The 24985-nt window shown below is 38.4% G+C and overlaps 4 protein-coding genes across 8 annotated transcripts; all 4 read right to left on the reverse strand.

Annotated features, from left to right (window-relative positions):
• Positions 1-1374: 1374 nt before the first annotated feature.
• Positions 1375-12368, reverse strand: LOC107221128 (UHRF1-binding protein 1-like). 5 transcript variants are annotated; one of them, XM_046744091.1, is made up of 19 exons: positions 12193-12368; positions 11322-11523; positions 11007-11198; positions 10697-10922; positions 10421-10587; positions 10205-10364; positions 9850-10107; positions 9464-9706; positions 9319-9345; positions 8550-8642; positions 8283-8470; positions 7927-8164; positions 6445-7661; positions 6144-6278; positions 5635-5646; positions 4310-4675; positions 4100-4247; positions 3678-3691; positions 2997-3146 (listed from the first exon to the last, which is right to left on the reverse strand). In XM_046744091.1, exons 1-19 carry the CDS (start codon positions 12234-12236, stop codon positions 3135-3137), a joined length of 3942 nt encoding a protein of 1313 aa, XP_046600047.1. In that variant the 5' UTR covers positions 12237-12368; the 3' UTR covers positions 2997-3134. The 5 variants fall into 5 exon arrangements, with proteins under 5 accessions (XP_046600044.1, XP_046600046.1, XP_046600045.1 ...); XM_046744088.1 differs by lacking the exon at positions 3678-3691 and having other exon boundaries at positions 1375-3146; positions 12193-12366; XM_046744090.1 differs by lacking the exons at positions 3678-3691; positions 11322-11523 and having other exon boundaries at positions 1375-3146; positions 12193-12366.
• A 1047-nt stretch (positions 12369-13415) lies between these two features.
• On the reverse strand, positions 13416-16012 carry LOC107221123. Its single transcript, XM_015660015.2, has 2 exons — positions 15679-16012; positions 13416-15438 (listed from the first exon to the last, which is right to left on the reverse strand). Exons 1-2 carry the CDS (start codon positions 15714-15716, stop codon positions 14175-14177), a joined length of 1302 nt encoding a protein of 433 aa, XP_015515501.1. The 5' UTR covers positions 15717-16012; the 3' UTR covers positions 13416-14174.
• Positions 16013-18841: 2829 nt separating this feature from the next.
• On the reverse strand, positions 18842-22174 carry LOC107221148. Its single transcript, XM_015660045.2, has one exon. The coding sequence runs from the start codon at positions 20557-20559 to the stop codon at positions 19315-19317; it is 1245 nt and encodes a 414-aa protein (XP_015515531.2). The 5' UTR covers positions 20560-22174; the 3' UTR covers positions 18842-19314.
• A 226-nt stretch (positions 22175-22400) lies between these two features.
• On the reverse strand, positions 22401-24727 carry LOC107221143. Its single transcript, XM_015660040.2, has one exon. The coding sequence runs from the start codon at positions 24292-24294 to the stop codon at positions 23047-23049; it is 1248 nt and encodes a 415-aa protein (XP_015515526.1). The 5' UTR covers positions 24295-24727; the 3' UTR covers positions 22401-23046.
• Positions 24728-24985: the final 258 nt, after the last annotated feature.

The following is a 24985-nucleotide window of genomic DNA, read 5'->3' on the forward strand; positions in this document are numbered from 1 at the left end:
ACACAAAAGATCAAAAGAGTTCACAATAGGAAGTAATACTATAGTACTGTATGTACAAGACAAATAAAGCGATAGTCTTTTCAAGATAATTAAAAACTTTGTGTTATCTGATATTAACTCTTTTTTAATTGATATCTTCAATCTCTCTCCACTGCCTTCAACACAACCATAACTGAAAGTAATTGCAGGCCTAAAAATATTATAATCACAAAATTCCAATGTCTTTGGCAAAACAAGAATATCAGTACGAATACAGTACAAATTTGTTACGTAAGAAAATATTACACTTATACATACCTATAAAACCATTTTATTAGATTGAATATAAAAATCCAAGTACGGGTAACGAATTTAGAAAAGGGCCTTTAAGTTGTACGATGTAAAAAAAAAAGTGATCATTTGTAAGAAGATATGTGATATCGGCCTAGATTTAGGATACGAAATATGAATATTTAAGCATATTTTATGATATAGATAATATTTGAAGAAAAATCGTACTAGAGTTTAATCGGAAGTATTCTCTTAACTAATGGTTATTAATTTTTTTTTTTTATAACAATTTTTTCTCCCTGATAAATCTACGCCCCGTTGTGCCTACTCAGTCGATGTAGAAGTAAACTTCTAAAAAATGAGTTTAGAAAACCGATTACCTAAATAGGTTTTAAAACATTTTTAAAAACAACCCGACAAATACCTTGCATTCACATACATATTATTCCCGTATTCAAAAATAACACACTGTGTCAGTTAAGTATTCAGTTTTTAGTTTATGATATGAAGGAAAAGTCCCTAAAATATTCATTATAAAAAAGAATTCACCGCCACTGCAATTCGACAGAAGATCTATAGTCCTTGCACGATACTCGTTATCCACTATCAGTTCGTCGTAAAACTTACCGCGTGCATATTCTAGCAACACAAATGTAAAACTGTAACTGCAATGGTTTGCTAAAATATTAAAAAATGTTAAAATAGCCAGGACATAATGATCTGATGTAGAAGTTAACTTTTAACAATGAAATGTCTCAACTTATAAGCCACGTCACTGATCATGGCCGAACAATACGTTGTTATATGTAATGAAATTTAAATGCAATAAGACAAAGCAAGTAAATATGTCACATCACTTCTCTGTAATGGCAGTAGCCCACTTGTTCAAGTTACAAACAAGATGATGTCACCAAAGGCATGTTTGAAGTTACCTCTAATGTTTCACAAATATACTGGAGTTTTTAGAGGTAAAATGGTGAACATGTTTAATTTCTATTATTCTTAAAGTTTTTCATATGATGATCTACGCTCATACAGGTATAATCTATTCTTAAATCATTCTTTTATATACAGTTAGTGGATTCAATTCACGCTTTACAACAGCCCAATTCCAATAGCTAATAGTTAAGGAAATAAAGTCAACACGAGTAACCCCAAAATGATTACACATATTTTTTTGTTTTTTTTTTCCTGTCTACGCTCTGGATGCAACTCAAATTTCTCAATAAATGTTAGCTAAATATATCCTATTTTTTTTCTTTTAAATATATTTTTTATACACTATATCCTTTGAATATATTCTGTAAAAAAGGAGTAGATCCAATGTATGTACGAAAATGTTATATCTCAACACACATCTCTGGAATTCTTATATCCAACATGCACAATCTGCAAATGAAATTTTCATATATTGTTCAACTAGTACGTCTTGGCTTGTTATTCTCAATTTCTCCACGAAGTTATTCAACAAGTAAATATATTGATAGAAATCACTATTGCGCTTAATTGCCGCTTTTCAGTTTCCTATAACACAGAATTCAACAACAATTATATATTATTTAGCAATGCACAACCCAAACACGCTGTTAACATTAAAAGGTGAAAGATCTACCTTGTAGTCACTAACTTAGTAATTATAGCATGTAGAAGATAGATACTAACTAATTCTGATTGTATTTAAGAAAGATTCAGTTTTCAGATCCTGAAAATACCAATGGCTGAAGTGCAATACCGATTTTGGCATGTCTCAAAAGCAAAAAGATCAATTATTGGTAGTAAGAACTTCTAAATTGAATTTGAGACTAGCAGGATTATCATCTTTGCTCGAAAATAAATAATAGCACCCTTAGACAAGGTGTGTAATGCAACAGATGCTTTTTTACATTGATCACCTAATGGGAAAAAGTCAATTGCAAAATAGGAACGGGACGGCTGAGAAATTATAGGATAGAATTATCGAAGTCGATTGATTATTTGCTGTTGCGCCTTAATTTTGATTGCTTATCGTTACACTTACTTATAAAACTACGTACATGTATGTTTATATTTACACGAAAAATTCAATTGTAATATCATCAACAAATGTTGCAAGCATTATGTACGCAATATTGAAAAATAATATTCTACCTGTTATTTTTTTTCTTCTTTGCTAATATCATCTAAATACAGGGACCACATGGTCACTCGTCATTGCAATGTCAATTATTGGTTTAAAAAGTAACGAGAGGACCATCTTTCGTTTGTACTTTTCATTTTTCCTTGATTCAAATGTACACCCATTCAATATTAATGAACTCTTTTATTTTATTTTAAAGCCGGATGATATTCTCAATATCGGAAAAGCACATGGTATTTTAGGATACGCGGAGTTGAATCTTTTTTAATCTACAGTTACCAAACGTCAGTGGTCAGCTGCATATTGTGCGACTTGGCAAATGATGAACTATCTAATCGTTACGATTTATCAGCACTGCAGCACTTGGAACAGTCAAAGCAGCCGGTGTGCTATCTTTTGATGGACCAGGATGTTCTGTTACTGTTTCCAGCTGTTCCTTGGTCGAGTTGACTTTGGAGATCCCTCACTGTTTCTTGAAGACGTCTTTTTTCTTCCAGCAAAACGCTGACGTCTTCTTGGGCAGCATTCAGACATGAACGCAAAACTTCTGATTCTTCTTTGGTACGACGCAATTTGGAATTTTCTGCGGATAAGCGCTCGAACGTAGCCAGTCTACGCTTCAATTCTTCATTATCAGACTTAAGTTGTTGGGTGAATTGCCGCAAACTGGTCAACTCCGATTCGGTTTCTATCTCTTTGGCGCTTTGAATATTCCCATTCGATATCGTAGCTGCCGAGCTGCTTTCCACTAGAGTACCAACTGTTGGATGGAATGTCCGGTTTATAACGAAAAGCAACTAATAGCTACAAAAAACACACTGACCCAGCACAGCTATTATACTAAAGTCTCGTATGCCATGCTTGCTCTATCACTGCTTTTTAAAACAATTTCGTGCTAGAGAATATTTTTCAGTGAATTTCTTCAAGTCCTGTGCAATAATAGTTAAATTCTCCTTCGATTTAGAAAATAAGTTTGAAATTTTGACAGCTATCCAAAAGCTGATGAAAGTCCTCGGCAAATAGCTAGAGTATCGCGATTTTAACTGTTGTATTATCGTTCAATCTGCACTAATTTTTTGCTGCCATTCGATCCCAGATGACCGAAAAACAAGGACTTTATTATTATTGCTAAATTTCGCAAAAGGTGATGACATAAAACAACATGCACTAGAATATTCAGATAGCAGCAAAAGTTTGAATACGACCCAACAATGCTGCTGAATTTGTGCCGAAGAAAGCTCTACATCTAAATAGCTATAAATTGCTAAATGTGTGTTTTTCCAATGCTCACATTCGAGAGGCCTTCTGAGTGCACAGGACAATAATGCAACATTTATTACCAATAACTGCAAATGAAAATGCCACTTGATATGGCGAATATGGCAGAGAAGATCACTATTTGTCATAGTTCGCATGGTTACAATAATATATACATATCAGTTTCAGAGGTTCCAAAATTAACTTACTTTTACACTATTACATGTAATACATAAACAATGTGAAAACACGTATAAATACTGTTTCAACATAAAACCACGACGTAAATGAGAGCTAAGATTTAGAATTGAATTGAAATTAAGAGTGAATGCTACCTTCACACCTTGTTTAAGAAAAGTTTTAGTAATTACTGGACCGTCATTACCACTATATGCTCAAGGGCTTTCACGACAAGTAGACACTAATGAAAATTCAAAGTCTTTTCTCTCAACTTACCAATAGGTTCAATATGGAAGACTCCACTGATGTCCCGCGAGATTCTCAGTCTAGAGATATCCAAATCTATTGGAATCGGTCCAGGTGATGTTATGTTATTTGGTGGACGATCTTCGTTTAGATGCAACGAGATATTTTCCAAGTATATCTGAGTAACGTAAAAAGGAAATCCTTAGTATTTGGCAAGCTAAAACCAAGTGGTCAATTTACCTGCATGGATATTGGCTTTGGTATAACTTCGTCCTCTGCCAAATCAGTCAGGCCAGTAACTGAGCTCATGGATAACGTCAGTGGAACATCCGCCACTTTAACTTCTAATCTATCTTCGAACAATGCCATCACGTTTGCTTTGTCCTGCATATCTATATTGTCACTAGATACTTGAGGTTCCAAAGGTGCATTTCGATCCTTTGAGGATCGCCTGCTGCTTCCGCTGGTACTTTGACCGGCTCGTGAAAGTCTGCGATAGTCTTCTTTATTTTTCAAACCGTGTTCCAATCGAACTTTTATACGTGATCTACAGTCAGAGTCACAGGGTAATTCAATCCATCCCCGAGACCGAGAGCTGAACTTGGTCTGTTTGATAAAATACATTAATAGCAGAACTACCGGAATATCCTTTGAAGTAGGTAAAATTACGCTACCAAGTCCTAGTTTCTTAAAAACCTCAAAAACCTTATCGTATCGCGCGTATAATTCAAATAATTCTTTATCAGAGCTGATTATAGCAGTCCTTGACAAGATTTCAAAATACTTCAGTAATTGATGATTTTAAAAAATTTACAAACAAGCATATTATTTATCTTACGACAATTACATACAAGGTACAATACACTAAATGGGGGGAGATTAAACAAACGATGTTTCCTTTGTATGTATGTACATTGTAGGTAAATCAATCTCTGCAAATTCGTATTCAACAACTTGAGACAAATTTAAAAAGTAAGGGAAACCCATGCAAATTATTATTCGCCTCTGCAATGTTATTTGCTCAGCCAGGGAACTGACATGCAATTATTATACAAGCTATATAGCCCATATGTGGTGTGAGTTTGCGGAATAAGCTTGTGCCTCTTGTTGTAATGAGCACTACTATGGTTACATGCCAATCCATGAAGCATGCCGACCTAACGATTACTATGGGCCATTTTTAACAATAATTGTGATAATTTTGATTCTCTACTAATTATCAGTGTCAACTGAAATATTTAAATATGATACGGATAACAATGAACTTCCGAAAAGTCGTTAATGAACCTTTGAAATTAAATAGATTTTCTAACACTGTAAAGCACTTCTTCGATGCCTAAGACGTATAACTGAGGCTTTCTTTTGCGTTATAATTATAGCAAAAGTATGAGATAAGTGAATAGTGATTATTAGATCAGTGAGTCGTTATCAGTTTGCGGTGGACTACCATGTACAATAGACTCCTGATTCTAATTAAGATATATTAATCTGTAAAACCGTTCTACCACATGCAATATTGCTTATATGCTTAAGGTAGGTAAAAATATAAAATGATTTGCCAATACCTTTCTCTTGGCCTGCCACAAGTGCCACACAAAAACATTCACAAGAGAGGGAGAGACGCGGGAGAAGGCATGCAAAAAAGTCAAGAGACAAAAATTTGTATAAATATATATGTATGGTCTTATAAATTAGTATTAGTTTGATTTGACGCAAACATTACCACATAACTACTTTGAAAATTATTTCAAAATGCAACGGTATATCATGTAGGAACGGATACACCAATGCATGCACTCGACTAAACGAATCTTCCAATTCAGACTCATTTTTCGGAATTATCACACAATTTGTAGTCAAAGCAGTTATGTAGTTCCGAAGTAGATGTAGAATGAATGTTATTTGAACAAGCTCGAGTATAAAAAGTTGTTTGGCTAGTGACATGTACCTTCCCATTGCGTTAGTTTGTAAAGCTCTTAGTATAAGAGAATTTATTTTTGTAAATAACTGGAAAAAAACTGTACCTGTTTTATAACGGTTTAATTGCAATTATAATTACAAGAAATAGTCTCACCTGAAATTCATCCCATGGTATCGACGGGCATTCCTCGCTACCTACATTCAACACTTGAACTTTGATTGCCGACGCGAAACCAGATGACTGCTGGATAAATTCTACTTTTGAAAGTTTGAACGTGGCAATGGAGACCTGTGTAAATCACAATTATATCTTTGTGAGAATGTGTAATTTTTTATAAAAAGCAATAAGTACCGAAGCTCAAAGAGACATCTATGCAATATCGAACACAGTGCAGGAAATTGGGTGAAAAACATAACTCTGATACAATGTAGCACGAATAGAAAATGTAATTTACCAGATCTCTTCTTCTGCATACACTATCCATGGAACGTTCACTCTGCGTATCCGGAGTTTCCTCTACGACTTCACTTGCTTCTTCAACGGTAGTGATTCGAATTGTATTGTCCACGGCAAACGCCGCGTCGAGCCTTTCCTGTTCCTCTAAGCTAACAACAACATAGTTTTCACTATCCGAACTGACATCACTTCGCATTGAAACTGTGTCGCTACTTCCATCTTCTGGTGAAGGTTTCAGGGCAGAATCAATTGAAGTCATTAAATTGCTGAATCCTTTTTTCATCGATGAGAATCCAGCATTAAAATTATTTGGCATAAATGGTGGGGTAGAAGCGATTAGTATGGGTTTAGGCAGTGGCTGTTCGGTCTGCGCCTCGGTTTTCCGACGATCGTGAACTCGGAAACTCGTAGCTATTGGTTGGGCTTCAATTGATATAAGTTGTTGTTCAATGGGTACGGAATGAGGCTTGATAGATTCAGTACCATTTTGTTTAAAGGTAACTACAGGTTGCGTGACAATATCAGTTCGTGGAAAGTCCATGGATAAAGATGAGGAGACTTCGCTTTGCGGAGTTTCCACATCATTCGACGTGTTCATTCGTTTAGCGCTAAAATCCACTCTATGATTCACAGCGCTATTCTGCCACGGACCAGATCCGCCGAGATCATCCGCTATACTGGATGAGTCGGGAACAACGGATTCCAAATCTCCCCCAGAGTTTTCTTTTCCAGGTGTTTGTGACGGCATTACGAAAGTAACCTCTAGTTGCGGTATCAGCGCGCCAATAACTAACGATCCTCCCGACTCTACTTTTAATATCTTATTTGAATCGACTGCTAAAAACGTTGCCATTTCGGACACAATCTCAGCCAGTCTCAACAGGAACAGGTATTGATAATGATTAATTTGTACGCTAACTAAATTGCTGATATAAGCAAGTCCATGAATATCTGCAGTGGGAGGAGCTTCAACATCAGGTGACGATTTCACTTTCATGTGTAACCAAAGCGTAAGAGGAAACGCATCCAGGAATGGAACTGCCCGATTCTGACCAACGGCTCTAGCACCAAGAAAATCACCCCAAACTGGCTCCAAGTGACAACACCAAACGTCTTTAGCTTCGATCCAGAGGAGCTCTCTGCTGAGCTGACGAACCATTTCATTAATGGAATTACTACTGAAATTCTGAGGTGGATTCCTGATGCCATCCGTACCTAAACCAAATAATGGAGGATCTTAGCTCTGATATGAAATAGCATTGATAATATAAACACGAATGCACAATATTCTGTCTAAGGAATATTGTTTGAAAGATTACGGCCCATTTCAGATTGTCGTTTTCTTCCAATTCTTTTTGCACTCGACTTAGCAGACCATCCAGACAATTTTTAAGACAGATAAATGAGAATTTAAATTTTCTAAGACACCCAAGCAAAAATTTACAATCATCATATTCCCAATTTGAATAACTGATAGTACCTGCACAGTGACGAAGGAATTTGTCGGTAACTACATGGTAGTCTCCGGGTTGACTAGGAAATTCAGCACCAAAAAACATTTGACCCATTTGAAAAGCATTCAGGCACTGGGCCAAATCTGCTCTGGAAGAACGCTCAGTCGATCTTACGTTCGTAATAGATGCTCTGGATGTTTGGATATGAAGAGACTTAGGACGATCTCTTTGATTTGGGTGGTCTTGTTGACTTTCAAATATAACCTATTCATATGTTTATTCACATTTTAATTGCATACTTGTGTGCAAACGAATTATTCTATGTGAATTGTCACATTGTGAATTGTCACATTATGAATTCATTTCACTTTCAAATACTCACCCTGGGAAGGATTGCTTCTATTTTAACGTCAAAGTACATCAAGTTGGGTGAAGCAGGAGGAGCTTCTTCGCTTCTGTTTATCAGAGAATGATGTAGATTTAAAGCAAACGAGTTGAACCACAAACAGGAAGAAGTATCAAAGTTAATTTGAACAGGATTAAGTTGTACGTAAAATTTCGGTGGTGGCACTGGAAAAAATGCAAATTAAAGTATATCATTCCATTGTTTGTGCAAACTGTAAATTCAAAATTGCACATGATGACCTACGTGGAAATGGTATGTCTCCTGGATAGTAGTAGTAGGTGAATTCCGCATGTAGAATAGTCACGTCCTCCGGAAAGCAAAATCGGTCTCGATCCCCTAATATAAAATAAAACTATAAGGAGATCAGTGTTCACAAAATTTCTACAAGTCCCAATGACATGCTACTGAGAAATACTTTATAATGATGATTTTCAGTTGAATTCGTTCAATCAACACACGTTCGTATACGTACACATATAGAAAATGTCCTGAAAATTCTTTATTCGATTTATGTTGCTGTGTTCAACGACAGACGCCTGGAAGTTCACACAAACTATTGTAGACCTAAAACAATGACTACTGCTCTAAATTCTCAGATATTTATCATCAAGACAAGAATTTCTATCCATTGTATGATTTATACATCACACTTGCGTTGAAGAGCAACTGAAAACAGGACATCTACATAGACAATGTTTTTTGAGTTTCAGAAAAAGTTATTTCATTATCTTTCAACGGGCAATACTGATGAATGTTTTTATCTAAGTGTTTCGTAATCAGCACTTTCTAAACACTCCACAAACATTAAAGGCTACCAGACAATCGTCAACATAAAACCATACTTATTACGTGTATATACTTATAATCAAAGGTGGCTAATGACTTTATTAAGATAACTTTGTACATTTCTATTATCTACTTGGGCCACTCTCTCATTATTCGTCAACATATAATAAAAATGGTAACCACTACATTTATGAACAAGCATAAGACAGCTATTTTTCAATTATACCTGCAGTATGCCTCTTCCTTGTTTGAGCTACGTATACCCAACGAAAAATATTATCAACGAAATCGTCGGAACAATAAATAGAAAATACCAAATAAATAAGTATATACTATTCTTATGTTCTTTGAAAATTGTCAAGATATATTACCTGCGATGAATTCTTTTGGCACAGGTTTCCGAGCAGACGTTGTCACCTTATAAAGCGTAAAATCGTCTATTCTAATGATCACACAAGTTGTCATAAGCTTGGCCAATTGTTCCAGCACATAATTTTTCACTGGATTACCACTGGGTTGATTCAAAGTCTTTTTTTGTTCCTGGACACTGGCAGATTGCGATTGTTGTTGGGCACTTTTTTCAAGATTATCCGAACTGCCCTTAGCGGAGTTACCTGTTTGTAGATCAGTAATTGAAATTTTTAAAAACCACATATAAGTATTTAAAAAAATGCATGATCTCATCAGAGTAAGACAAACTGATTTTTCCTTTATAAAGCCTTTATAAAAAATTATCTATACCTATTTTGTTATCTACCTGTAACATTGGCTTGACTCCTAGTCAGAGGTGAATGCTGCGTCCTTGTCGAGTCAATGAGATCCATAAACTGGCTGCGAAAGGCATTTAAAGACTGCTGCAGCCACTGGCTGTGCGGCGTTGCCCCTTCCCTGTACTTGGCCCAATGTTTCCTGTCCGCCATAGCCAGATGATACGGATAATAATCGATTTGAAACTTGACCAAAGATACTTGGAGTGCACCACCATCGCTGAGCTCTGGATATGAAGATCTGCCAGCTGTGAACATTGAAATAAAAAAATTATGTAGTTTCATCATGATCCAGAGAGGAAGAGAATTAGCCGTTGAAACATGAAATTATGCATCAAAACTTACGCCCTGGATCGTCGCATAAATGTAAGTCAATTCTCTGAGATAGAAAGTGATAGGAGGTTTCGACAACGTCAAATCTTGTGAAAAGTCTAGATATTGCAGTATGGGCTTGAGTCTTTGTCCTGGATTGCTGAGAAATTTGTGCTTGATACTCTGGCAAAACCTGTAAACAGGAGAAGTTTTTCAATTGGCCAAATAATAAATAGACATGTACTGTACCTCTAGCTTTCTAGCAGCTTTCGTCTTTCTCTCCAACACAGTAGCCTTTTCAACAAGTCCACCAAGAGAATCAAGAAAGTGGAGCGCCGCTTTCAATTGGGAATCCGTTAAAACCCACAAAAGATCATCAAGTATAACAACCAGCCTACATCCCATTACAAAACAATCTGTAATACACATTCATTGTTATGAACAATTTCTGAAATATGCTTAGAAGAATTATCTCCATCTCTTATAAACAACTGAAAGTAAGGATTTTATTCCTGATCTGCTCACCAGATATTCTCTTTTTAATAGTTATTCGACACCTAGCTTGATTGGTAAGCAGCCGCAGTGGTGTTAGTTCTTTATCTTTAGTACTACAAGCCTCTATCCTAACAGTCTGCCATTCCAGTTCCTTAAATATGAGTAATTGTCCTCTATCAGGATCTTTCAGGCGTGTCATTCTGAGATCGCATCGCTGCCACTCTGGAGATTTAGACTCCACCATGATACGAGACATCTGTATAAGATTCGGTCGGTTACCATAGGACAAAAATATGATGCCAAGCAAAGAAACTGATAGATATCATCGAAAAGTTAGTACCTGAACAGAGGCAATAAACGCTGGGCTTTTGAAAGTGACAGAAACTGTATTAACAGCAACAGTCATTCCATCGATCACCTTGTGAATAAAGGAATACTTTGCAGGTCCTGCATAGGAAGATAATCCTTGAGGCGTTGACATGCTCCTCAAGTCCTCGCATGTCTCTACTTCGATATGAACCTCGTCCAAGCTCTATAATGAAACCAAATTTCAAATTCTCATTCTGTCTGAACATAGTTTTGCCTTCCATGAGAAATTCAAATAGTTTCTGCCACGCGTAAGAGGAGAAAACAAAGGGCGAAGGTAATCCCTTACCAAGAATATAGGAACACTTTTGAGCTTGGTCCATTGTATTCTAAAAGTGACTCTATTGCACCAGGCGCTTGTGAGTCGCAACCAAGAAGGCAGCTCCAGTAGGTCTGTTAGTACAATTTCATCGAGTTCCAAGTTAGTGAGTTCTCCCTCACCCTTGAACGTGCTCAGATTAATTTTATCGGCGGATAAATTCTTGGTGAACCTTTGTAAAATAATGATAATAATTATAGATTATAGGATAAGAACTTTGGATGAGTTTTTTTTTTTTTTTACTCAATTTCAGGGATAAAAGTTCACCAGTAATCATCAGGGATCTGAATTTTTCTGGGAATTGATACAAGTTATCGCATTGTCAAAAATAGATCTGTATTCTTGACCTGCTCTGATATTTCCGTAATCATATACGTGATAAAACGACAATTAAGATACATGTAATGAGATTAAAAACGCATGAATGCTGAATCAAAATGCATTCGATCTTGTAGGTTTATTAAATAAGTATCACAATCTAATCGCGGGCATAAATATAATCAAAAGGACAAAGAGTGTTTTGACAGGCTGCAACGTAAGAAAAGATCGGTAGACGTGATCGAACTGCAATTAACGTAATGACGATAAGATTGCGTCGGACAAGGGATGAGATATTTTCGAAATTCAACCTGTTCTTTATTAATGGAAATAGTATTCGCACATTTGACGTTGAAAGTCTCTAAAATAGATGTGAAATATGCCATGCGACATATGTACGTGATTATTCTCTGCTCATGTCATGGGCGGTGCGCAATATTAAAACTTGGTGACTAGAAAATATCCAAGAACATGCAGACGCAGGGGTGAATTTGTCGGATAGGAAGGAAAACAGCCAACATACCTCGACAGGTGTTTCAACAACTGGTTTTTAATTATTGACACCATTTTCGAATGGGTATTAGTAAAATTTTTCAGGATCAGTGCATTTTCACATGGTTAGATTTCGACCATTTGTAACACAGCCGACATATTTCCACGACCACCACGACGACTATCGCGCCATGCGTCACCTGACAGCCCTGCCCGCAAGATTACGGAGGTTGCGCACTCTGCCAAAAGCGCCAGAAGTCTGCGCGATCGTCGGACCCGCGACGTCATCGCGCTGCCTGTTGGGTTGCCGTTTTACCCTCATCAGGCGCAGCAGTGCGCACAGAATATTGTTTCAATCTACTTATGCACCGCACTTGGCGAATTCGATTTTGATTAACCATAGATACATCGGCTGCCGACTGAGTAATTCTACTTCAACGTATTTACCTTCGTGTAATGAGGATTGAAATCGTAAGGGCGTATTTTTTCCTTCCCATTTCGGTCATGCCGGAATTGGTCAAAATTCATACAATCTGTTGGTTGTCGTATCGAATTTTTATGTACCGTAGTAATTTGTTTAAATCTTCGTACCAGACAAAGTCTTTCTTTAGTACATAAATAGTGCTTCTCAAAAAAGGGTAAGGGGAGGGAGGAGGGGGGCAGGAAGACAAATAAACGTGATTCACTTTACGCTTGAATTATGTAAGAACAATCTATAAGTGCAAATATACGCGCACGATAAGGACCTCTAATTATAGGTAATCCAGGGTACACATGCACTCCGATGTCGCCCCGACGAAACTCGAAGCTGCTCACATAAGATCGGTTTTTATGGTGTGCATCCGCCTAATGTCCCGGTATGCCACTTTCAGATATAGTAGATTAATTAGAAGGATGCGTATCTTTGGTACTTCAAATCAGGTAATTAGCTTATTTCAATTTGTAGGCCTGGCTATATTGTGCATACCTTATCAGCAAGTGGCTATACGATATATTTCAACATCACTACTCTACCCGCAGGCTCAAATTGAGATGAAAAAATGTATATTACGAAAATGCTTTCGTAAAATCGTGCTCACTTATTCCGATGTATTAATACGTCGAAATTCTTGTATTTAAGGCTAGCGTTTGACGATAAATATTATCTCAGGTAAAGGAAATACCATTCCTCAGACTTATACAAAATGCAGTTGCGTAAATAAAATAAATTCTTACGATCATAATAAAGAAGAATGGGCAGAAATAAATGGCATGTGGCTGTTTGCTGAAAGCTGCTTTTACACTCAGACGAAATTTATTCAAGCATACCGTACCAAGTACCAGTTCTGGATTTTCATCGCAAGTAAAGATAGTCTTACACTCTGCGTATGCAAGGGATAGCATTTTCTTCACAATTAGACACTGCGTTAATCGGCGAACAAATTTTTACGCATATAAAAAAACTGGTTTTCAGATTAACTAATACTTTTCCGGGATGTAATTAAATTCCGACCGGAGAAATTCACCATTTTATTGCAACCGTATACTGAAATGATTACGATATCTTAATCTCGAGACCTAAGTAGAATAATTTCGTATGCAGATCGCAATGCCGAAGTACGTTTATTTTTTTCATCATCTTTTTTTCACGTTTCAAACCCAACATTTTCTACTGAAATTTTCGATTCTATCAAAACGTTACCTAACTTGTCTTAACATTATTACGCACGCTTGATATCCAAGTATTTGAAAAGTTCAATGTGTAAGTTACGCGAATCACTAAAATTCGCACAACTTGATTGAAATAAAAAAAAAAATAAAAAAAAACTCTACAAAGACAATTAAATCAAAAGATTCTTAACATCGTTAAAACGTACTTTTAGATAATCCACGTATGCCTTATAGATCGATATTGGTGACACAAGTAGCACGACAAGACTGAGTTGCTGGATTGCAGTTTTTTGAGTATGAAATAACATGATCTGCATGTAGAATGAAACTGGCGATTAGAATAGAGTAAAAACAAATACAGTTTCATATCCAGTCTCTTTCCAAGAAACTTTGAAACATGATCGTCAGCCTTTGCCTGTACGCTTCGAAATCAAGGTTGTCAAAATAGTCGACAGATTGTATTTCAGGACCGTTCCCCTCGATTGCAGCCTCAGCCTCCGGCAACAGAATGATTTTAACCATCAAGCAGCAGTGAAGGGCCTCGGCGCCAACCCATTCTTTGCACTCGGCCAAGAAGTGGCTTCTCCCGAAGTTACCAACGTCACAGTTAAGCTCCTCCAGGGTTCTGACAAGCCGATCATGGTACATGTTCACCAGGTGATCAAAGTGGCATATCAAAACGTTTTCCGCGGTGCTGGCGATTAGGAAATAGAGAAGATCCCTCACTGGACTGAGATGGCTGTAAGTCTGAAAATCGATGAACTTCACCGCCTCGACGTTACCTTCGCTGTCGTTACGGAACAACATGTTGTTAATCGAGAAGTCGGTGTGGCATATGGTCCCAAACTGATTAGTCGGTGGCGTGTTGATAGTATTGACGCCGGTGTCCAAAGCATTGGCTATCCGAGCGTAAAACGGATTGAGCCTCTCGTTCTCCATGACCATGTTCTTGCAATTTTTAGCCGCACGAACTATGGAGGTCCACGGATGGCTGAAGGTAACCGCCTTCTTCACGAACTTGGCAAATACTTCGGGTTTCTTTTTTCTCAAGGCGATCCCGAGGCCGTGAAAGGTCGCCAAAGTGCGGACCGTCATCTCCGATTGAGCCCGATCCAAGCCCTTCCACCTGTTCCCACATTTGTAACCAGCTGCGACGAGGTTTTCCAGGAGTATGACGGCGTCGTCGTCGGCGGCCTTGGTCTTCAGATCATCGGGTATCCTGGCGCCGAAGAACCTGGGAAAGTGGTTGAATACCTTGGATTTCGGGATTCCGTTCTCCAGCTGAAGCATCTGATACGCCGGCAGTATCTCTTCGTAGGCGGCGACTTCCTTCGGGAACGTTACGGCGCTGTTGAAAACGTCCTGGAAGAACTCGCTCGGCAGCATCTTCGCGACGACGTTCACCACCTTCGGCGTGGCGAACTTGTTCCTCCGTACCGTCACCTTCACAGCGAGCAGCACGCTGCCGTAGTTCGAACCCGGGGGTGTCAACATCTTTGCCTCAAAGTCGTCCACCATTACATTTTCACCGTAGTCTCGTTCGAACAGGCTTTTTATGACTTTCCTCAATCGCTCGGCCGAGTTTCTCACGATTTCCTTCGCCGCGATCCACTCGTCATTGTCTTGTCTGAATAAGTAAGGATCAGTGACTAAACGCTGCCAAGAAAGTCTGACGGCAGTTAAAAAAGCACAGGATGGTTTTCTCTATGCCAGGTGACCAGCGAAAATATTCATTTCAAATGATATTGGAAAATAAAGAACGATCGAATCATTAGTCAGTGCGATCAACACATTACTGAAATTATTTCAGAAACAGGAGGAGAATCGCAACTAGGCTAAATAATAATAATAACTGATGATGAATTACTCGCTCTCCTGATGTGTCTGCACCCTTTCGACTCCCATCGTAAAAAATTCAGCGTCGTCTAATCCAATTACTCTGCACTTGAACCGGCCAATTATAGATTCCTGCGTAATTTACAATGGCTATGCAGTTATTCCAATCCCAGATATCTTAAGATACAGTCGACCTTGCCTCGAAGGTATCAAATTATCGGGTGCAATGGCCGTTGCACGTAATTCTTATACACTCCAATAAATTATAGACGTGGTGATGAGAATTCTTGGACAGTTCCAAGTGGCGTTGCACAGACCTGCCGACTGACAATCAGGCAATTGTAAAATTCGGCTTAGTCTCCTATATATGCACTAGTGAGGCTCACCCGACACGAGTGACTTTAGTCGGATTTTCTTTATCTTCCGCATAGAACAGTGCCGTATTTTGGGATGCAAAAAAATGAGCCTCAGTCATTGTTTCTGCGTTCCAGTCTTTGTCGAGCATATGAATGTTGAATAATTTGCCAGATTATCATCTTGACCCGTTCACTTGAAACTGAAAATATTGACTCGGAACGTCTTTATTTGAATGAATAAACACTTTTTGGGCAATTTTGACATGTTTCGGAAATTGAGTATTTTGTTCAAAATTTGCGATTTCCTCGCAATGTGAGAATAGTTCTACAAAATGAACATTGGCTATAGATTTGTCAGAAAACTTGATCACTGTTTTATACATTTAATAATTATTTAAAATGCAGTATATCTCGAGAAAACAAAAAATTAAGATTGTACACTGTAGTGTACAAAAAAGAGAACTGGTTAATCGACAGAAAAATGTGCAATCTTTATGGCCTTAACAATTGTGATTCTGATGACTCTGATTTGTTTAAACAGCAATTCTTGGTCAAAAGGTTGCAGAGATATTTTTCTCTCGTGCGGTGGAGAATTTCGGATTTTTTTGTTTTCCACATTTCAGAACTATTAGGACTGCAAGTGTCTGTCAGATATTGTTAACGAATTCAACTGAGATTATATAATATTTCTGACTGTTGATACGATTTTGGCTGGTTTTGATTTTTATTCTCAGAAAGGATTTGAACTTCCAGTCCATGAATTTTTTCAAAAGCTATTTAGGTCAATTCGGATGAAAATTAATATTATCCGCGTATTTCCGTTCAGAAACAGCCTATAATTGTTACGAACGAAACAGCAGCTGTAATTCCATAGAAAAGCTCACAATCAGTCAAAATCCGTGGAATATATTCTATGCCCACAGTTTTATGTGAAAGCCAATGATTTCGCTTGATCATATACCGATGTGGAGAAAAAAATTTCGACCGTGGAAACGGCTGTGTAATGTAAATTATTAGAAAAAAATCTTGACAAAAAAAGTAATCCAATTTGTCGAGAAAATTTTAACGATATAAAAAAAAATCACTTATTCAAGGGAGAAAAGGATCCGAAAATTCTTGGTACTACGCTGAGATATGAAGATTATCACATGTAAATGTTGGATAACGCCAGTATATTGTATTATTATCACTGCCTGCATTTTATCTTCACTTATCGCCATCCACATAACGACAATACTTGATCTACGTACGTACAGGTGAGCGATTTTAGCAACTGCAGGTCCAAGAGTACAGCTGTTGAATTTAAAAATTGCAAAAATTTCATTCGTTTGCTGTCACTCGGTCGATCGTCTTGATTTCAATATAAATATTCACGGGAGCGTAATACAGTGCAACGTGAAAAATGTCTTAACAGTCATTGTATAACTCAGTTAATGCGTGTACTGCATGTAAGAATAGCAAAAAGAAAATGAAATAAATATTATTCCCACCAGAAGGTAAAAATTTTGTTAAAATTCCGTAATGTCGTTAATCGAAGCTCAGTAAACGGTCCCTTTCGACTGTACTGTACTTGTACTGTATGAGGAATTTTGATTGAGGATTTTGAATTTTGTACGAGGCAAAGGTGAAACTGCATAGGTATAACCAATCAATCAAATCGCTGTACATATTTCGTGTTTAACTTGTGAATGACGTCAACGTACTTCTAGGCAATAAATAAAAAGCACGAATGCTTGTTACGAGCAGAGTTCCGAGATGAAGACTATGAAATTGAAATCTGACCACATTATTCAGTGAAAATAACGCGAAGAATACTTGTGGAATTATAATATACGATGTAGAGAATCGAGCTACGAATATATAAGTAGGTACGATTGTAATTGTATGGTTTGAGTTTGAAATTTGTGATTTCAGGGCCTGGAATAAGATTTACAGTTGATTATAATTTTAATTTCTTCATTTTGTTATTATATCTTTATGTACTTTCAATATCAGTAAGCGAATGAAGCCGCATACGATTACATCGTGATACAGATTTATACTGCAGTCGTAATTTTATGTACCCGGCGAAATTTATTGCGACTTTGTGACACGCAAAAAATCTAATACGGACTTCGTTCGCAGGCGACAAACCTAACGGACCTTGAATTTATCTGCCAAACTGCAAATCGTCTCAGGACGTACATCACCAAGGCTGCTGCCTTTTGTGCATTATCTTTATTCTTTCGGGTTGATATGTTTTGGCTTTACAGATATCATATCTCTCGAACTTATGGTCGGCGGGAAATCGTGAAATTAAACAATTAATTAACAAACAATCTTAAGGCTTGGCTAAGTCCAATCTCGGGACGTACAACGGCACGTGAACGATATTGAAATGATCCAAGATCTTAACTGAGCTGTGCTTTTTTTTCTGACTGGTAAGTCAACTGAAATTTCTTTCGCGTCCATAACTTTTTTTTTCCCTCAAGTAATCTCGTCACGTACCAATGCAATTCTCACGGAATTAATCATAATGTTCGACCAGCCGCTCATTTTCGATTAAATTTGGAAAAAAACACTCTTATGCATTTTAATTTGACGCAGAAACAAAGAAACGGCATGAGTTCTACGAATTTCTTATTAATATTTCGTGAACCCTTTGGGAGTCGATGATTTCTGAGTAATAGGTTCTAAAGAGGTCATGAAAATCGTCGATATCGAGAAATAAAACTTTATTTCTGTCGTCTGTACGTGTCACTTATTTTGACTACTCTGCAAGCCTACGCATCACCAACGTTGATTCAGACGACGATAGACCCATTCTACTACATTTAGTGAATAAAATACAGAGCCATATAAATTTGTAAACATCATTCGGCGAAAAGTTTATTTACATAATATCTCATAGGTATGTTGTATAGTCTCAGATCTATATAACTATAAGCATTAGACATCGAGAACAGTAGTGATAACAAATCACGATTACATTAAAAAGTCTTAAAGGATAAATAAACAGTATGTGAAACTTTAAGAGATAAACATCTCGCTGAGAGCTGCACGGAACCTTAGAAATTATGTTCACACTGATAAAACAACGCACAGCGCAGAACTGCGTACTTGTAATAATTTATGACGATTTTCCATTTTCGAGTCGTCAACGGAACAAGAGCTTTATTCCATGCTTTACCTCCTTATTGAACGCTCAATGGTCCTTCACGCCGTCAGACGTTGAATGGTCCGCAAGACTTACGTGGCTTGAGTGCCAGTAAAATTTTCTAACGATTAATCAGAGACCTGTTCATACCTCAATGCAACAACAGTCCGACAATTTATATCCAATTCTCATTAACGTATTTTAAAGTAATCTCGGTTAATCGTCTGCGAAACTCATCGGTAGGCTCAACTTGGAGCACTATTTCCGGATTAGCGGTGCTGGGGTCATTCTTAGCATCCGCACAGATAATTCTTGCCATGAACATGCAGTGAAAGAACTCTAAACTAGCAGCAGCGGCGAACTGAGCGTCGAAAGAATGCCTGGGGAACAAATTAACGTCACAGTCGAGCCTCGCCAGATGAGAGAGGAACTTCTCGTAGTAAAAATCAGCGAGTTCTTCCATGTGCAGAGAGACAACTTCCGACTGGCAGCTCGAGATGACGAAGAACACGAGGTCCCGCATCGGGTTGAGGTACATGTACGTCTGAAAGTCGACGAACTTAACGCTCTCCGGTTTGCCGTTAGCGTCAACGCGGAACATCAAGTTGTTCGTCCAGAGGTCGGTGTGAACTATCGCACCCCAAGGTTCCTCCGGTGTCATGTTCCAAATATCGGAAACAGGTCGTGAAAGGGCTTTCTCGATCCTGGGCAGGTGTGGATGCAAAACTGGAACATCCTTGACGATATTAATCAGGTACGTAATGAACTCCATGAACATCTCCGCCTCGAAGTTGCGGAGCTTAGCGTTCTCCTTAAGCTCTTCAAAGACGTCCGGCTTTTTCAACTTCACCGCGATACTCACGGCGTGGAACCGAGCCAGCTCTTCGATTGCGAATTTCGCATGCGGCAGATCAACGCCGACCATTCTGTCCAGGCACGCGTAGTTCTTGGCCTTGAGGTTCTCCATCAGGATCACCGCATCGTGATCGAACGTGTCCTCCGTCTCATTCAGCGACAGTCTTCCACCGTAGAAATTTGGAAGTATGTCGAGTACTTCTGATTCGGGGATGCCGCATTCGCGTTCCAAGGCTTGGTAGGCCGGTCCGATTACCTTGAACATGTTCATCTCCTTCCGGAAGGTGAACGGACTGTCGAAGATCATCTTCTGGAACTCAGTCGGCGGTGTCATCTTTGCGATTAGCGACAGCTCCTCAGGTTCCGAGCTTTGCCCGTCGCGTCTAACGACGGCTTCGACGCCCAGCATCGAACTTCCATAATTCTCTCCCGGAGGCACAAGGTTACACGTTGTAAAACTGTCAACGATCAGACTGTCTCCAAATTTTTTCCGCAAAAGAACGTCGAGATCACGCAATTCGACTTCGATTCTTCCCTCTGGAAACTTCACTTCTGCATCACCCATGACGGTAACGTATCACGCACGAATGACAACGACGTCTAAGGTCTGCCGTCAAAAAGCGAAGTGACGACTAATTTTGTTAACGAAGGATGTTCTCATATTTATTGCACAAGTCCCCTCTGTAAACCACACTGTTGTATGACGTACCGGTAGATAAAAAATACTCTTGATGGTGTACACTAGTTGGCAAACATGTCGGGGTATGAAAATTCTACGTTTACATCCACCGCTAATTTACAAACAAGCGGTATGTATGTTTGATACGTTTTCGCAAATCATTCCAGCTCATCACACGACAAACAAAGGGTTTTTCTCACCTCTTCAAATAACATCAACTTCTATTCTCGAACATCACAAATGCTACCAGAAATGATTTACAGTTCAGATTACGCAACCGTTAGACACAATTCTTACACCGTCATGCTCATGCAACAACATGAATTTCTTATACCAAGTAATTTGTACTCAATTATTATGTAATTACCAAAACTGCAACGTAATGCTTCTGTGGGATTATAAATATATATATATGGATAATCTTTTTATCCTATCTATTATAATCTATTTACTTCGAACTCATTCCTTATGAACGGAAATGCAGTCATGCTTATAAATTACCAAAGCTCTTTTATTTTTCAATTCATATTCCCTCAATAAACGCGATTACCAGAAATATAAAAACTTCATCAAATTTTTAAAACCACAGTACCGCAAATCCCATAGTTTACTGGCTACTACAGGCAAGTAGCAGTTTTTCGTAAAGCTAGAATTCGAATTCACCTCGCCCAGATAATGGCCATTATACGGACAGGTGAAATTATAACGCAAGCTTTGGCAAGATAGGACGAATTTGATCTTCGTGTTCAGCAAGCCGATAACTGGACAGAGCAAATACGCGTACTTCACCTGCTCTGCATATCAAAAATTTTTGTTTTCACGCAAGCAAATACTCTGCAGCTATACAGATTATACCTGCGGAGATACCGGGACGTTTGGTAGGTGAAAAACGATTGAAAGACAACATGGATCCGCCTGTTTATAGGCAAATCGCGTTACACGTTGAGCTTTAAAAATACTCCTGTGAATTGTTTTAGAGATTGTACAACCGCCGTTTGAAATGATTGAAAGATGATTGTACGTAGAAAACAACGTTGAACGAACAACCAATTTTATATTTTTGTGTTTTACTTACAGCTAAGAATTTATTCCAGGATATGGTTGTAGACCTGTGTTATCCATCACATAATAGTTAAATTTTTTACTCGCTGGCCAAGTCGTAACTTGTGCGAGTAAGAGATTGTTAGATTATTGTATACAAGCTTTGTTTTTCTTTTACTATAACAGTAGTCCTATTTCATGCGGATATTGCGTAATAAAGTAGTTCTGCGAGTACACGCGCTACATTATACGTTTTATCTTTAAACTTACCTCGTATATAAAACGGATTGTGAGAGACATGCTGAATTACACGTGAAAATAATTCATAATTTTTTACTGGGTCTAAGGTTTAAATTCACACTCGTGCATTACGGAGTTCTTATCTACCGTACGAGTGCGTCTCGAGGAAAAGCTCCTGCAGTCATTATAATTGCGAGCACAGTTTATTTGTGCGTATAATAAGTCACATGTAAGGGACAATTCGACAACCACCTACTGCGCGAAATAGTAAAAATAAACCGTGTGCAACGTGCGTTGTTGTGAAGAAAAAAAAAAAAAGAAACAGTTCCACCGTACAGTCAAAAATCGACGAGGAATCTGAATAAACATGCGGTTAACGTCACGATTACTAATCGAAATTATTACTTAAGGAAACATCAACAAGATCTGTTTAATTAACACCCTCGTTGGAAATGCTCATCAGGTATGAATTCGAGGAAAGACAGTTGATTATTACAAGTGGTAGACATTTAATAAATACAATTATTGCATTTATAAAAAAATATAAAAATGTTTGTAATTATAACACGAATACTGTGCTGATACATATATTTGCTACCATGATATATGTTAAAAATATATCCTCCACATTCCTGACACAGTGAAGGACGAAAACTATTTTCATTATATCTCGTTTAGTTTGTCTGCGTTTCGTCAATATCTCTCAGTTTCAACGTTATTTACAGCATGTTTGTATTCCTTATTACTCGGTGATTTATACATATAAGGCATGTTGTGGTGCCGTTTGTTTAAATCCACGGAAAAGTTGTATCCTTGGTATTCATATTTCGTTTTGTACGGAAAGAAGTAACTGAAACTGTAAGATAGTAATCTATTTCAGGAACGTAATAAAATGTAAAGGAATCATCACGTATAACAAGCAAAAATATAATCAAACAGGTGCCAGCAAATGTTATAATACTGCATTCGAATGACTGATAGAAAAAAAAAGACCGGAGTCTTGTTTCAAAGGTCAACCGATTAGATCGTCAACGAATGCAATATTCTTTTTAGCCGCCAAGTCTAATGGGTGTTGATACCAATAACAATAGCTTATATCCACTTTTCTTTGGCAAATTTCAAGGTGATCTCGGCCATTCGTTTGCCACACTCGTCCGTAATCTTAGTGCCGAACACATCCTTGAAATCTGCAGCACTGGGGTTTTTTTCAGTATCTGCAGTGACAATTTTGGTCATAAACAAGCAATGCAGATACTCAATTTTTCCGGCTTCCTCGAGCTGTTCATCGAAAGCCTCCCTGGAGAAGGATGTCACGTCACATTCCAATCTCGCCAGATGAGATATAAACTTTTTGTAGTACAAATCGACGAGATCACGCATCCGCGTATCCTGAACTTCTTTCTCGCAGCTTGTAATTATGAAGAATACGAGATCCCGCATCGGGTTTAGGTAGAGATAATTCTGAAAGTCAACGAACTTAACGTCTTCCGGATTGCCATTCGCATCATCTCGAAACATAACGTTGTTCACCCAGAGATCCATATGGGCTATTGCACCCCAGGGCTCGACCGGTTCCTTGAGCCAATCCAGATCGACTTTTGCATTAAGCAGCGCTTTTTCGGCCTTACCAATTTCCGGAAGGACATCGGAAGCCTTCTTCAAGGCCGTCAACATCGATTTTATTATATCGTCAAATCCGTCGTTCTTTATTGTCATCGACTTGGCATGCGCTCTGAACATTTTGAACAATTCTGGTTTTTTCAACTTCATGGCAACACCCACGGCGTGAAACCGCGCCAGTGCTTCAACGAGAAATTTCGCATGCGGCAGATCAACGCCGACCATTCTGTCCAGGCAGGCGTAGTTCTTGGCCTTGAGGTTCTCCATCAGGATCACCGCATCGTGATCGAACGTGTCCTCCGTCTCATTCAGCGACAGTCTTCCACCGTAGAAATTTGGAAGTATGTCGAGTACTTCTGATTCGGGGATGCCGCATTCGCGTTCCAAGGCTTGGTAGGCCGGTCCGATTACCTTGAACATGGAAATCTCCTTGCGGAAGGTGAACGGACTGTCGAACATCATCATCTGGAACTCAGTCGGCGGTATCATTTTAGCGACAAGGGACAATTTCTCCTGTTCCGAGCCCGGCCCATCGCGTCTGACAATCGCTTCGACCTTAAGCATCGAGCTTCCATAGTTTTCTCCTGGCGGGATGAGACTGCTCGTTGTAAAATGGTCGACGGTTAAACTATCCCCGAATTTTTTCCGTAAAAGAACGTCAAGGTCGCGCAAAACGACATCGATTTTCCCCTGCGAAAGCTGTGCCAATTCATCCTTCATCGTTTACTCAAGTTAAAGTGGAACAAATAACCAGAAGTAATATCAGTCTATCTACGTTCAGGCGTCCTTGTAATTATCAAATCAATTGAGATGCTCGGTTCGACCAACTATCGCACGTATCCACTTGTCATCCTGCCAATGTGTATCACGTGATTGTATAATCAACTTAGTTGTGTCCGCCTGATGTAATTATCTACGTAAACTTCCGATGCGCGTGCGCGTGACTTAGCCCCGTTACTTTCCAACTATACACAATGTTGTTACCTTTAATTAACAATCGAGGCTTGTTTGGCAAAAACTGATTATCTTTTGAAATCACCACGTTCCTATCTACATTGAATTCGCGAATATTATTATCCAATGCGAAAAGCTTAACGTTCTCGAGAGCGTCAGACGTCACTAAGCCGCACACTAGCCGCGTCTAAATCCAACACCACGCTTCCAATTTATCCGGCTATTTTTCTCCTCCCACTCTCAACGTTCGACGACCTTGCAAGTTCCCTCTCTTCTCGTCACTCGTTTATTGTACAATACAATATCGACTGTTTTATGAACATCAGAATGATAGATTAGAATATTAATTTTCAGGAATAAATACGGAAAGTTGCGAGCGAAACGGTCACCTGGCAATTTTCAAATGGCTGAAAAACTTGGAAAATCCAGACCACTTGTATACAAAAAAAAAAAATAT

This window comes from Neodiprion lecontei, chromosome 6 (genome assembly GCF_021901455.1).
Source record: "Neodiprion lecontei isolate iyNeoLeco1 chromosome 6, iyNeoLeco1.1, whole genome shotgun sequence".
Lineage (NCBI taxonomy): Eukaryota > Metazoa > Arthropoda > Insecta > Hymenoptera > Diprionidae > Neodiprion > Neodiprion lecontei.